The sequence below is a fragment of the Panulirus ornatus genome, chromosome 21 (genome assembly GCF_036320965.1).
Source record: "Panulirus ornatus isolate Po-2019 chromosome 21, ASM3632096v1, whole genome shotgun sequence".
Classification (NCBI taxonomy): domain Eukaryota; kingdom Metazoa; phylum Arthropoda; class Malacostraca; order Decapoda; family Palinuridae; genus Panulirus; species Panulirus ornatus.
Window position 1 is genome coordinate 953,299 of NC_092244.1, and position 16,341 is coordinate 969,639.

The 16,341-nt window shown below is 40.8% G+C and overlaps 1 protein-coding gene across 2 annotated transcripts in view; it reads right to left on the reverse strand.

The window, feature by feature from the left end:
- LOC139756244 (uncharacterized) overlaps window positions 1-16,341 on the reverse strand; it is a 234,671-nt gene that overhangs the window by 78,686 nt on the left and 139,644 nt on the right. For both annotated transcript variants that reach the window (XM_071675425.1, XM_071675424.1), the window contains exon 8: window positions 11,748-11,914. In XM_071675425.1, coding sequence (XP_071531526.1) covers window positions 11,748-11,914 — 167 coding nt within the window. The remainder of the gene's footprint in view (window positions 1-11,747; window positions 11,915-16,341) is intronic.

Here is a 16,341-nt window from a genome sequence, read left to right on the forward strand (position 1 = left end):
TAAAGAGCTGGAACTGAAGAATGTACAAAGGAAAGAGCACCCAATATTGTTGGAGTTCTGGAAAATTAGCTTACCAAAGGGATAAGATCTCACCTATCCTACTCAAATGGGCACATGACAGTAAGAAAGGAGATAAAAGACAAAGGAGTGTGAGGATTAGTCCTCTTATTAAAAGATAGCCTCACATTTCAAGAAACTGAGAAAAATGGCCCGCTCAAACCATACATATTGGGAAAGGTAACTGTAGAGAAAAAGAGCAGTGGTGTTAATATCATAAAATCCCCTATAGAACTGCAGTGGTCTAGAACAAATATAAGAGGATATCAGTAAATGAACGATCAGGATGGTATGTGCAGCAATGAAATACTAACTTCTTAGAGATGGTAAAGTACTAATATGGGGGATCTCAATTATAAATAGGTAAGAAGGGAAATGTGGATCCTCATGGACCAACAGCCTAATTGTACCAATACCTAAACACAATCAGTCTGATGAATTTTGCCCAATCTCCCTGACGAGTTGTTTGTGCAAAACTTTGGGAGGATTGTACTCAACAGACTATTACACAGAATCAAAGAACATATGAGACCAAATATTAATGGTTTCACACACAGCAAAAGTGTACACAACTGTATCACTACTTTCCGAATAGTTCATGGGGACAGAAGGCATAAGTACACCACTTTTCATGACCTAAAAGTTGCATCTGATAATGCCAATAGGCAAGTTAGCAAAAATGGATATAGGCGGCTGGCTCCTGAACTGCATACTCGGCAATCTCTCTAATAGAAAGACAGCTGTGTTGTTTCAAGGCTACAAAAGTGAAGTTAAAGACATCCTACTTGGCACTCCTCAAGGTGGAGTACTTAACCCCACTTTATTCAATGTACTAATCAATGCAATACTGAAATCGATTCCAGAGTGTCCCAGAAATATCACTATTAGTTTTTTTTTTTTTTTTTTATACTTTGTCGCTGTCTCCGGCGCTAACGTGGATTGTTGATTTGCCATGATAAGTCTTCATCACTATTAGTTATGTTCATGATATTCTTGTATATACCAAAACATATCGTGAAATGCAAACTATTCTTAACTGCACACATATAGCTTGTGAAAGCCTTGGCTTCATCATATCTGCAGATAAAACTAAGGTCTTCAATTAACAAATTGGTAACGGTAGGAGCGGACCATATAAAATGACAATTGGTGGAAACCTGATTGACTATGTCTCCTCATCTAAATATCTTGGTGTCACAGTCCCACATGCTACAGCTAGTGTGAAAAATATAAATCGACAATGCAGAGACAGACTCAGAGCTCTTAGAGCTGTTGCAGGATACAATCCTAATTATGGTGCAAATATCAGAATTGCTAAAATGATGAATTTAGCTTATATTAGGTCTATAATAGCTTACCACACACTAGTTTTGGTCCTACACAACAGTAAAGGTATCAACAGACTTGAAAAAATGCAAAATGAAGCCTTAAGAATCATACTTGGTAGTCCAAAGTCCACTAGAGTACTCAACATGCAGAAAGAACTTGGTATTCCCAGCATTGAAGACAGAATACTTGAAATCAATCTTATGATGGACTGAAACTTCTGCGTGGTGATCCAGATAGAGTTGTCTCTAAAGAATTGTTAAACCATATATACCATGGCACAAGTGAATCTAAATGGATCCAAATAACAGCCAACTACAAGACAATGTTAGGTGTACATAATTTGTATAAAATTAGGAAGCCACAGCATTTCCTGCCTCCCTGGCAGATAACTCCCTTTGATGTCACAACACCTACTTATCCACCCAAGAAACTAATTACTTGTACTCTTCACCTTCAACACTTAGCCAAGACCAGTGCTCTTGAACATATACAGAAACTCCAGACTGACAATAACATAGCCCAGTGCATCTATACTGACAATTCTTGTGACTGCCACTGGAAGGGCAGGCAATGTTGCTATTGTGATCCAGCCCAATGGTAACAGATTAGAGAAAAATGTTAGAACAAACAACTGGGCAAATACTCTACAAATTAAATTGTTCACCATACTTATCACTCTTGAGCAAGTAGATTTCACTGCCACAGACAGCACAATTATCTCTGATTCTTTATCTTCACTACTTGTCCTTACCACCCTGGGATCAGAATGTGACATGCTGGTCTCTGAAGCCAAACACAAATACTCAGATATTATTGCTAAAGGGATTCAAATCAAACTATCATAGAATCCCCTCGTATAGGACCCCATGAGCATGACAAAGCTGATGCCTTAGCTAAACTTGCCCATAGCAACCGTGACGTTGAAAACAACATTGGGTTGTCAAATAGAAGCCTCATAACTGTAAATGGAAGGAACTAACGGACCACTTTGATGCACAAAGACGAGTTCAGATAAGCATAAGAAGAAACATTTTCCATCACAGTGAAATGTGTAAAGTGAAACACATATATGGAGAAAGTAATATTATCAGCAGATGAAGTGATGTAGTTGCTAGACTAAGGCCAGGCTATAGGTACTATTAGCGCTTTGGACTAACTGGAGATGTTAACCGTGTGAAGTGTAAAGTTTGTGGTCAAAGGTTTGGACACAAACTAGAACACTTTGTCTTAGAATGTGAAAAATACAGTCTTTTAGGGATAGAGCTAAACAAAACCCAGCACGAATTATCACAACATCTTATTGTTAATAACAAGATACCTGAAGGCATATGATAGAGTTGATAGAGATGCTCTGTGGAAGGTATTAAGAATATATGGTGTGGGAGGCAAGTTGTTAGAAGCAGTGAAAAGTTTTTATCGAGGATGTAAGGCATGTGTACGTGTAGGAAGAGAGGAAAGTGATTGGTTCTCAGTGAATGTAGGTTTGCGGCAGGGGTGTGTGATGTCTCCATGGTTGTTTAATTTGTTTATGGATGGGGTTGTAAGGGAGGTAAATGCAAGAGTCCTGGAAAGAGGGGCAAGTATGAAGTCTGTTGGGGATGAGAGAGCTTGGGAAGTGAGTCAGTTGTTGTTCGCTGATGATACAGCGCTGGTGGCTGATTCATGTGAGAAACTGCAGAAGCTGGTGACTGAGTTTGGTAAAGTGTGTGGAAGAAGGAAGTTGAGAGTAAATGTGAATAAGAGCAAGGTTATTAGGTACAGTAGGGGTGAGGGTCAAGTCAATTGGGAGGTGAGTTTGAATGGAGAAAAACTGGAGGAAGTGAAGTGTTTTAGATATCTGGGAGTGGATCTGTCAGCGGATGGAACCATGGAAGCGGAAGTGGATCATAGGGTGGGGGAGGGGGCGAAAATTTTGGGAGCCTTGAAAAATGTGTGGAAGTTGAGAACATTATCTCGGAAAGCAAAAATGGGTATGTTTGAGGGAATAGTGGTTCCAACAATGTTGTATGGTTGCGAGGCGTGGGCTATGGATAGAGATGTGCGCAGGAGGATGGATGTGCTGGAAATGAGATGTTTGAGGACAATGTGTGGTGTGAGGTGGTTTGATCGAGTAAGTAACGTAAGGGTGAGAGAGATGTGTGGAAATAAAAAGAGCGTGGTTGAGAGAGCAGAAGAGGGTGTTTTGAAATGGTTTGGGCACATGGAGAGAATGAGTGAGGAGAGATTGACCAAGAGGATATATGTGTCGGAGGTGGAGGGAACGAGGAGAAGAGGGAGACCAAATTGGAGGTGGAAAGATGGAGTGAAAAAGATTTTGTGTGATCGGGGCCTGAACATGCAGGAGGGTGAAAGGAGGGCAAGAAATAGAGTGAATTGGAGTCATGTGGTATACAGGGGTTGACGTGCTGTCAGTGGATTGAAGCAAGGCATGTGAAGCGTCTGGGGTAAACCATGGAAAGCTGTGTAGGTATGTATATTTGCGTGTGTGGACGTGTGTATGTACATGTGTATGGGGGGGGGGTTGGGCCATTTCTTTCGTCTGTTTCCTTGCGCTACCTCGCAAACGCGGGAGACAGCGACAAAGTATAAAAAAAAAAAAAAAAAAAAAAAAAACCTGAAATTTTAAGTTTGTATCCACGTTTTGCATCTAGTTGGTAAAACTTAACACATGAAACTGCATAATGTACATACTGAAATTTGAATTGTAACATCATATGTACCATCAATCTACTGGGGTCTAAGACCCTTTGTGATTCCTGCAATCCTTTTGCTCTACCACTCACAGGATGAGCATGTTAATAACTATATCTTCGGTAATGTAGTCAGGGAAATGGAGTTAAGAAGCCTAGAACCAGTGCTTTCTGGTGAGTAATTCTGAGAAATCTACAATGGAGTAGTAGAAAAATGGGTGCCTGAGACCTTAAACACAGAGGGAATGGTAAGGGAAAGGCAAGAAAGTTTACCAAAAGATGCCTAAAAGAAGAGGAGCTTTGGGATGTGCAGTGGAGATGATCAAGAATGTGCTCCAGCCAACCAACATTTGCAAAGTGCAAAAGAGTATGGAATGAGTACAGCAAAATAAGTGGAGGAAAAATGAAACTTTGAATAGAACCCTGTGAGCAAGGAAGGTGAAAATCCAAGACTTTTCCATAAATTCATCAAGAGTCAGTTGTCAGTTGAGAAGCAGCTAATTAGGGACAAGGGATTCAGAGCAAAGAATTGTAGAGGATGATGTAGGGATTATGAAAAAACGAATAACAAGTTCAAGTGTTTTCACATTGGCAGACACTATAACCCCAACACCTAGGAGAGGGAATGGAAAGGAGGTTTTGGAAATCAGTGAAATGTCTACAAAAGACAATAACATAATACTAAAGGGACTCGACCCTTACAAGGCTCATAGTCCTGATGAAATATCACCATATGTGCAGCAGATGTGTGCAAAAAAACTTAGAGATATATCTGCAGATACCTTGTATTAGGGGATAGGGGAGAAAGAATACTTCCCACGTATTCCCTGCGTGTCGTAGAAGGCAACTAAAAGGGGAGGGAGCGGGGGCTGGAAATCCTCCCCTCTCGTATTTTTTTAATTTTCCAAAAGAAGGAACAGAGAAGGAGGCCAGGTGAGGATATTCCCTAAGAGGCCCAGTCCTCTGTTCTTAATGCTACCTTGCTAACGCGGGAAATGGCGAATAGTTTGAAAAAAGAAAACCTTGTATTACTGTTCAAGATGTCACTAAAAAGAGACAAAGTGCCAAGGGAATGGAAAACAGCAAAGGTCATACCAATACATAAGAAAGGACACTAGGAACAGATGTTAAAATACAAAACAGTTTCACTAATGGGTGTGGTGTGTAAGGTTCTGGAAAAGGTTATTAAAAGACATGTGGATGAGTTTCTGCAGAGGAAAAATTTCCTAAGTGAAATACAGTATGGTTTTCAGGAAACAAAGTCATTTGTAACAAACCACTCTGAGTTCTCCAAGAGAGTAAGCTCAGCCCTACAGAAAAAGGAAGGTTTGGTGAACCATTTGAATCTGGACTGCCAGAAAGCTTTTGACACCGCACAGCATGGCTGGCTGAGTATGAAACTGGTTCACCAAGCAGAAATGAGGAAAAACTCCTTTAATGAACAGAACACTATAACAGTGGAAGGGGAAGGAGGATGCATGTTTAAGGAGCCTTTTCCAAAAGATTTGAGACGACCAACACAGTGCTACTGGATTCTGTTTTGGTACCGCTACTCCTTTTGATCTATATAAATGACTTGCCTGAAGGTATAGACTCCTTACCTGAATGTATTTCCAGGTGATACAACAGTTATGAGGGAAGTTGAAAAAGAGGATGGCATCAGATTAGAGTGATATGAAGAAAATCAAGTTGGTCTGATACACGGATGACAAAATTCAACCTAAGCAAATGTAAAGTAATGGGGATGGGACAAACTGAAAGAAGGCCTTGATACGATTATCAGGCAGGAAATAAGCTTCAGAATCCTATATGAGGCCAGAGTTCCATATTAGGAAAATGGTTATGGATACACACTGTTTATTGGCAAATATCAGAATTGCCTTCAAGTATATGGATAGCAAAATATCTAGCAAGTTTTTCATATCCAATACAAGGTCAGAACTAAAGCGCACTTCTCAGGTTTGGTCAATGCAGAAAGAACTAACAAAGAAGGTCCAAGAAGGTGCCACAATTAAAAGAGCTATGTTACAGGGAAAGGCTGGAGGCTTTGAATTTGCCCTACTTGGAAGAAAAGAGAGGAAAGAGTGACCTAATTATAACCTTTAGGATTTTACAACAGATCCACAACTTGAGAGAGTAAATAGTTCTTTGATAGATGTAGGGATAAAGAAACCAGAGGACATAACATGATATTAAGTACGAAACTTCTAAAAGAAGATGTAAAGAAATACTTTAAATATACAAAAGTGTTGGATGAGCAACAACAAAAAAAAAAAGACTGAAGACATGGTTAAAGCAGACAGCATACATAAATTTACAATGATGTATGACAATAGAGAATGTTCAAGAGATGGGGATGAGTGTAAAACTCCCTCCCCATAGAGTCAAAAAGGTAATAACAAAATTCACCTATTCATTCCTGAAAAGATACAACAAAAGCTGTCGAATGTGCACAACTTGCCTCAGTCTCCTGTCACTCACCAGGATAATATTTGATTATATCCATATTGAAAGTCTCGATCCTTCTGTTTACGGACAGGGTATACCAGCTGATTCTCATGGAAATAAAGTACCTTCCGTAATCTGCCCAAATCAGGCCGCAGACCAATCAGCTCACACAGGTTAAGTGTTGAAGATGCAAACAGGATCTAGAATATGGAGATGACAGAAATTAGTTCAGAAGAAAAAATCTATCATCACATATATCAACTCACCTACATCTGAAACAATATATCCACCATAAACAACACCCTACCCATTACCAATCGATCTTCTTGCATCTCACTCTAACAGTCATTTATTAACTATAAGGAAAACAATCCACAGCAGAATATCCTACCAAGAATTTCCTCCAAATATGACAAGCACAGTGAAATTCATATTCTCCCACACTTCCTTTTTATACACACATTTCCCTTGTTATGTACCTATATATATCTCTAACCCTGTTCCCTCTGGAAAGTCCCATCAAGGGGTGGCCATGGCAAAAGAGTCTCTACTTATCCCGGTCCTTACATACCTCCCTTGCACATACCATTCCATGCATTCTTCCACCACTTCTCTCCCTCCAGTATTCCTCCACCCTATTTGCCCATGTCACAGGTGGCCTTCTTCTCACACCAACCCCTTCAATTACACTATCATACACTCTCCTTGTAAACTCCCAGTCTTGTATTCTTTCCGCACGATGAAACCACCACAAAGCATTACATTTCATCCATTCTACCACTCCACAATTCACTCCCTTTGCATTCCTTGCTATACCACATCTCTCATACACCCTTTCATTTCTTCCTTCATTCCATCTAGTCACACCACATGCTCTTCTCAATTAGCTCATTTCCACAGCCTGGATTCTTGACCTCTGTGCCTCATTCCATGTTCATGTTTTGGCTGCACAGGTCAGGGTTGGGAAGACTATGCTGTCCCTTAATCCTCTCTTCACTTACACCTCTACTCTTCATTATTCTATTAAGGGACCCAATGACACTTCTACCCTGTACTGCTCTCTCCCTTATCTCTCCTTCCATGTAACTACATTTACCCAAGACAGCTTCTATATACTTAGTCTATCACTTCTTCCAGTCTCTCCCACCCCCATATCCAAAGCATAATTTAGTACACTTTCTTCTATCAATCTACATGGCTTTACAAAATCTATATATTCTTTCACTCTGTTTCCTTTCAAACACCAATACTTTATTTTTACTTGCATTTATCTTCAATTACCTATGATTACACACATCACAAAACACACTTACAACCTTCTGCAACTCCTCTCTCTGCAAACGACATAGTATCATCTGCAAATAGGCTTGCCACTAGCCATCATATCTCACCACCACACTCCATTTTTGCACCCCTTTCCCTAGTTTTGCTTTTATCTCTTATCACTCCATCCATCCATATATATATATATATGTAAGGCATGTGTACGTGTAGGAAGAGAGGAAAGTGATTGGTTCTCAGTGAATGTAGGTTTGCGGCAGGGGTGTGTGATGTCTCCATGGTTGTTTAATTTGTTTATGGATGGGGTTGTTAGGGAGGTAAATGCAAGAGTCCTGGAAAGAGGGGCAAGTATGAAGTCTGTTGGGGATGAGAGAGCTTGGGAAGTGAGTCAGTTGTTGTTCGCTGATGATACAGCGCTGGTGGCTGATTCATGTGAGAAACTGCAGAAGCTGGTGACTGAGTTTGGTAAAGTGTGTGGAAGAAGGAAGTTGAGAGTAAATGTGAATAAGAGCAAGGTTATTAGGTACAGTAGGGGTGAGGGTCAAGTCAATTGGGAGGTGAGTTTGAATGGAGAAAAACTGGAGGAAGTGAAGTGTTTTAGATATCTGGGAGTGGATCTGTCAGCGGATGGAACCATGGAAGCGGAAGTGGATCATAGGGTGGGGGAGGGGGCGAAAATTTTGGGAGCCTTGAAAAATGTGTGGAAGTTGAGAACATTATCTCGGAAAGCAAAAATGGGTATGTTTGAGGGAATAGTGGTTCCAACAATGTTGTATGGTTGCGAGGCGTGGGCTATGGATAGAGATGTGCGCAGGAGGATGGATGTGCTGGAAATGAGATGTTTGAGGACAATGTGTGGTGTGAGGTGGTTTGATCGAGTAAGTAACGTAAGGGTGAGAGAGATGTGTGGAAATAAAAAGAGCGTGGTTGAGAGAGCAGAAGAGGGTGTTTTGAAATGGTTTGGGCACATGGAGAGAATGAGTGAGGAGAGATTGACCAAGAGGATATATGTGTCGGAGGTGGAGGGAACGAGGAGAAGAGGGAGACCAAATTGGAGGTGGAAAGATGGAGTGAAAAAGATTTTGTGTGATCGGGGCCTGAACATGCAGGAGGGTGAAAGGAGGGCAAGAAATAGAGTGAATTGGAGTCATGTGGTATACAGGGGTTGACGTGCTGTCAGTGGATTGAAGCAAGGCATGTGAAGCGTCTGGGGTAAACCATGGAAAGCTGTGTAGGTATGTATATTTGCGTGTGTGGACGTGTGTATGTACATGTGTATGGGGGGGGGGGTTGGGCCATTTCTTTCGTCTGTTTCCTTGCGCTACCTCGCAAACGCGGGAGACAGCGACAAAGTATAAAAAAAAAAAAAAAAAAAAAAAAAAAACTGAAATTTTAAGTTTGTATCCACGTTTTGCATCTAGTTGGTAAAACTTAACACATGAAACTGCATAATGTACATACTGAAATTTGAATTGTAACATCATATGTACCATCAATCTACTGGGGTCTAAGACCCTTTGTGATTCCTGCAATCCTTTTGCTCTACCACTCACAGGATGAGCATGTTAATAACTATATCTTCGGTAATGTAGTCAGGGAAATGGAGTTAAGAAGCCTAGAACCAGTGCTTTCTGGTGAGTAATTCTGAGAAATCTACAATGGAGTAGTAGAAAAATGGGTGCCTGAGACCTTAAACACAGAGGGAATGGTAAGGGAAAGGCAAGAAAGTTTACCAAAAGATGCCTAAAAGAAGAGGAGCTTTGGGATGTGCAGTGGAGATGATCAAGAATGTGCTCCAGCCAACCAACATTTGCAAAGTGCAAAAGAGTATGGAATGAGTACAGCAAAATAAGTGGAGGAAAAATGAAACTTTGAATAGAACCCTGTGAGCAAGGAAGGTGAAAATCCAAGACTTTTCCATAAATTCATCAAGAGTCAGTTGTCAGTTGAGAAGCAGCTAATTAGGGACAAGGGATTCAGAGCAAAGAATTGTAGAGGATGATGTAGGGATTATGAAAAAACGAATAACAAGTTCAAGTGTTTTCACATTGGCAGACACTATAACCCCAACACCTAGGAGAGGGAATGGAAAGGAGGTTTTGGAAATCAGTGAAATGTCTACAAAAGACAATAACATAATACTAAAGGGACTCGACCCTTACAAGGCTCATAGTCCTGATGAAATATCACCATATGTGCAGCAGATGTGTGCAAAAAAACTTAGAGATATATCTGCAGATACCTTGTATTAGGGGATAGGGGAGAAAGAATACTTCCCACGTATTCCCTGCGTGTCGTAGAAGGCAACTAAAAGGGGAGGGAGCGGGGGCTGGAAATCCTCCCCTCTCGTATTTTTTTAATTTTCCAAAAGAAGGAACAGAGAAGGAGGCCAGGTGAGGATATTCCCTAAGAGGCCCAGTCCTCTGTTCTTAATGCTACCTTGCTAACGCGGGAAATGGCGAATAGTTTGAAAAAAGAAAACCTTGTATTACTGTTCAAGATGTCACTAAAAAGAGACAAAGTGCCAAGGGAATGGAAAACAGCAAAGGTCATACCAATACATAAGAAAGGACACTAGGAACAGATGTTAAAATACAAAACAGTTTCACTAATGGGTGTGGTGTGTAAGGTTCTGGAAAAGGTTATTAAAAGACATGTGGATGAGTTTCTGCAGAGGAAAAATTTCCTAAGTGAAATACAGTATGGTTTTCAGGAAACAAAGTCATTTGTAACAAACCACTCTGAGTTCTCCAAGAGAGTAAGCTCAGCCCTACAGAAAAAGGAAGGTTTGGTGAACCATTTGAATCTGGACTGCCAGAAAGCTTTTGACACCGCACAGCATGGCTGGCTGAGTATGAAACTGGTTCACCAAGCAGAAATGAGGAAAAACTCCTTTAATGAACAGAACACTATAACAGTGGAAGGGGAAGGAGGATGCATGTTTAAGGAGCCTTTTCCAAAAGATTTGAGACGACCAACACAGTGCTACTGGATTCTGTTTTGGTACCGCTACTCCTTTTGATCTATATAAATGACTTGCCTGAAGGTATAGACTCCTTACCTGAATGTATTTCCAGGTGATACAACAGTTATGAGGGAAGTTGAAAAAGAGGATGGCATCAGATTAGAGTGATATGAAGAAAATCAAGTTGGTCTGATACACGGATGACAAAATTCAACCTAAGCAAATGTAAAGTAATGGGGATGGGACAAACTGAAAGAAGGCCTTGATACGATTATCAGGCAGGAAATAAGCTTCAGAATCCTATATGAGGCCAGAGTTCCATATTAGGAAAATGGTTATGGATACACACTGTTTATTGGCAAATATCAGAATTGCCTTCAAGTATATGGATAGCAAAATATCTAGCAAGTTTTTCATATCCAATACAAGGTCAGAACTAAAGCGCACTTCTCAGGTTTGGTCAATGCAGAAAGAACTAACAAAGAAGGTCCAAGAAGGTGCCACAATTAAAAGAGCTATGTTACAGGGAAAGGCTGGAGGCTTTGAATTTGCCCTACTTGGAAGAAAAGAGAGGAAAGAGTGACCTAATTATAACCTTTAGGATTTTACAACAGATCCACAACTTGAGAGAGTAAATAGTTCTTTGATAGATGTAGGGATAAAGAAACCAGAGGACATAACATGATATTAAGTACGAAACTTCTAAAAGAAGATGTAAAGAAATACTTTAAATATACAAAAGTGTTGGATGAGCAACAACAAAAAAAAAAAAGACTGAAGACATGGTTAAAGCAGACAGCATACATAAATTTACAATGATGTATGACAATAGAGAATGTTCAAGAGATGGGGATGAGTGTAAAACTCCCTCCCCATAGAGTCAAAAAGGTAATAACAAAATTCACCTATTCATTCCTGAAAAGATACAACAAAAGCTGTCGAATGTGCACAACTTGCCTCAGTCTCCTGTCACTCACCAGGATAATATTTGATTATATCCATATTGAAAGTCTCGATCCTTCTGTTTACGGACAGGGTATACCAGCTGATTCTCATGGAAATAAAGTACCTTCCGTAATCTGCCCAAATCAGGCCGCAGACCAATCAGCTCACACAGGTTAAGTGTTGAAGATGCAAACAGGATCTAGAATATGGAGATGACAGAAATTAGTTCAGAAGAAAAAATCTATCATCACATATATCAACTCACCTACATCTGAAACAATATATCCACCATAAACAACACCCTACCCATTACCAATCGATCTTCTTGCATCTCACTCTAACAGTCATTTATTAACTATAAGGAAAACAATCCACAGCAGAATATCCTACCAAGAATTTCCTCCAAATATGACAAGCACAGTGAAATTCATATTCTCCCACACTTCCTTTTTATACACACATTTCCCTTGTTATGTACCTATATATATCTCTAACCCTGTTCCCTCTGGAAAGTCCCATCAAGGGGTGGCCATGGCAAAAGAGTCTCTACTTATCCCGGTCCTTACATACCTCCCTTGCACATACCATTCCATGCATTCTTCCACCACTTCTCTCCCTCCAGTATTCCTCCACCCTATTTGCCCATGTCACAGGTGGCCTTCTTCTCACACCAACCCCTTCAATTACACTATCATACACTCTCCTTGTAAACTCCCAGTCTTGTATTCTTTCCGCACGATGAAACCACCACAAAGCATTACATTTCATCCATTCTACCACTCCACAATTCACTCCCTTTGCATTCCTTGCTATACCACATCTCTCATACACCCTTTCATTTCTTCCTTCATTCCATCTAGTCACACCACATGCTCTTCTCAATTAGCTCATTTCCACAGCCTGGATTCTTGACCTCTGTGCCTCATTCCATGTTCATGTTTTGGCTGCACAGGTCAGGGTTGGGAAGACTATGCTGTCCCTTAATCCTCTCTTCACTTACACCTCTACTCTTCATTATTCTATTAAGGGACCCAATGACACTTCTACCCTGTACTGCTCTCTCCCTTATCTCTCCTTCCATGTAACTACATTTACCCAAGACAGCTTCTATATACTTAGTCTATCACTTCTTCCAGTCTCTCCCACCCCCATATCCAAAGCATAATTTAGTACACTTTCTTCTATCAATCTACATGGCTTTACAAAATCTATATATTCTTTCACTCTGTTTCCTTTCAAACACCAATACTTTATTTTTACTTGCATTTATCTTCAATTACCTATGATTACACACATCACAAAACACACTTACAACCTTCTGCAACTCCTCTCTCTGCAAACGACATAGTATCATCTGCAAATAGGCTTGCCACTAGCCATCATATCTCACCACCACACTCCATTTTTGCACCCCTTTCCCTAGTTTTGCTTTTATCTCTTATCACTCCATCCATCCATATATATATATATATGTAAGGCATGTGTACGTGTAGGAGGAGAGGAAAGCGATTGGTTCTCAGTGAATGTAGGTTTGCGGCAGGGGTGTGTGATGTCTCCATGGTTGTTTAATTTGTTTATGGATGGGGTTGTTAGGGAGGTGAATGCAAGAGTTTTGGAAAGAGGGGCAAGTATGAAGTCTGTTGGGGATGAGAGAGCTTGGGAAGTGAGTCAGTTGTTGTTCGCTGATCATACAGCGCTGGTGGCTGATTCATGTGAGAAACTGCAGAAGCTGGTGACTGAGTTTGGTAAAGTGTGTGAAAGAAGAAAGTTAAGAGTAAATGTGAATAAGAGCAAGGTTATTAGGTACAGTAGGGTTGAGGGTCAAGTCAATTGGGAGGTGAGTTTGAATGGAGAAAAACTGGAGGAAGTGAAGTGTTTTAGATATCTGGGAGTGGATCTGGCAGCGGATGGAACCATGGAAGCGGAAGTGGATCATAGGGTGGGGGAGGGGGCGAAAATTCTGGGAGCCTTGAAGAATGTGTGGAAGTCGAGAACATTATCTCGGAAAGCAAAAATGGGTGTGTTTGAAGGAATAGTGGTTCCAACAATGTTGTATGGTTGCGAGGCGTGGACTATGGATAGAGTTGTGCGCAGGAGGATGGATGTGCTGGAAATGAGATGTTTGAGGACAATGTGTGGTGTGAGGTGGTTTGATCGAGTAAGTAACGTAAGGGTAAGAGAGATGTGTGGAAATAAAAAGAGCGTGGTTGAGAGAGCAGAAGAGGGTGTTTTGAAATGGTTTGGTCACATGGAGAGAATGAGTGAGGAAAGATTGACCAAGAGGATATATGTGTCGGAGGTGGAGGGAACGAGGAGAAGAGGGAGACCAAATTGGAGGTGGAAAGATGGAGTGAAAAAGATTTTGTGTGATCGGGGCCTGAACATACAGGAGGGTGAAAGGAGGGCAAAGAATAGAGTGAATTGGAGCGATGTGGTATACCGGGGTTGACGTGCTGTCAGTGGATTGAATCAAGGCATGTGTATGGGGGTGGGTTGGGCCATTTCTTTCGTCTGTTTCCTTGCGCTACCTCGCAAACGCGGGAGACAGCGGCAAAAAAAGAAAAAAAAAATATATATATATATATATATATATATATATATATATATATATATATATATATATATATATATATATATATATATATATATATTTTTTTTTTTTTTTTTTATACTTTGTCGCTGTCTCCCGCGTTTGCGAGGTAGCGCAAGGAAACAGACGAAAGAAATGGCCCAACCCCCCCCATACACATGTACATACACACGTCCACACACGGAAATATACATATATATATATATATATATATATATATATATATATATATATATATATATATATATATATGTATATATATATTATTTTTTTTATTATACTTTGTCGCTGTCTCCTGCGTTTGCGAGGTAGCGCAAGGAAACAGACGAAAAAAAATGGCCCAACCCCCCCCCCCCATACACATGTATATACATACGTCCACACACGCAAATATACATACCTACACATATATATATGTATATATATATGTGATGTGGTGATGTGAGAAGGAGGTGGAGTGAGTATTTTGAAGGTTTGTTGAATGTGTTTGATGATAGAGTGGCAGATATAGGGTGTTTTGGTCGAGGTGGTGTGCAAAGTGAGAGGGTTAGGGAAAATGATTTGGTAAACAGAGAAGAGGTAGTAAAAGCTTTGCGGAAGATGAAAGCTGGCAAGGCAGCAGGATTGGATGGTATTGCAGTGGAATTTATTAAAAAAGGGGGTGACTGCATTGTTGACTGGTTGGTAAGGTTATTTAATGTATGTATGACTCATGGTGAGGTGCCTGAGGATTGACGGAATGCGTGGATAGTGCCATTGTACAAAGGCAAAGGGGATAAGAGTGAGTGCTCAAATTACAGAGGTATAAGTTTGTTGAGTATTCCTGGTAAATTATATTTTTTTATTTTATTATTATACTTTGTCGCTGTCTCCCACGTTTGCGAGGTAGCGCAAGGAAACAGACGAAAGAAATGGCCCAACCCCCCCCATACACATGTATATACATACGTCCACACACGCAAATATACATACCTACACAGCTTTCCATGGTTTACCCCAGACGCTTCACATGCCTTGATTCAATCCACTGACAGCACGTCAACCCCGGTATACCACATCGCTCCAATTCACTCTATTCCTTGCCCTCCTTTCACCCTCCTGCATGTTCAGGCCCCAATCACACAAAATCTTTTTCACTCCATCTTTCCACCTCCAATTTGGTCTCCCTCTTCTCCTCGTTCCCTCCACCTCCGACACATATATCCTCTTGGTCAATCTTTCCTCACTCATTCTCTCCATGTGCCCAAACCACTTCAAAACACCCTCTTCTGCTCTCTCAACCACGCTCTTTTTATTTCCACACATCTCTCTTACCCTTACGTTACTCACTCGATCAAACCACCTCACACCACACATTGTCCTCAAACATCCCATTTCCAGCACATCCATCCTCCTGCGCACAACTCTATCCATAGCCCACGCCTCGCAACCATACAACATTGTTGGAACCACTATTCCTTCAAACATACCCATTTTTGCTTTCCGAGATAATGTTCTCGACTTCCACACATTCTTCAAGGCCCCCAGAATTTTCGCCCCCTCCCCCACCCTATGATCCATGGGAGGGTATTGATTGAGAGGGTGAAGGCATGTACAGAGCATCAGATTGGGGAAGAGCAGTGTGGTTTCAGAAGTGGTAGAGGATGTGTGGATCAGGTGTTTGCTTTGAAGAATGTATGTGAGAAATAATTAGAAAAGCTAATGGATTCGTATGTAGCATTTATGGATCTGGAGAAGGCATATGATAGAGTTGATAGAGATGCTCTGTGGAAGGTATTAAGAATATATGGTATGGGAGGCAAGTTGCTAGAAGCAGTGAAAAGTTTTTATCGAGGATGAAAGGCATGTGTACGTGTAGGAAGAGAGGAAGGTGATTGGGCCTCAGTGAATGAAGGTTTGCGGCAGGGGTGTGTGATGTCTCCATGGTTGTTTAATTTGTTTATGGATGGGGTTGTTAGGGAGGTGAATGCAAGAGTCTTGGAAAGAGGGGCAAGTATGAAGTCTGTTGGGGATGAGAGAGCTTGGGAAGTGAGTCA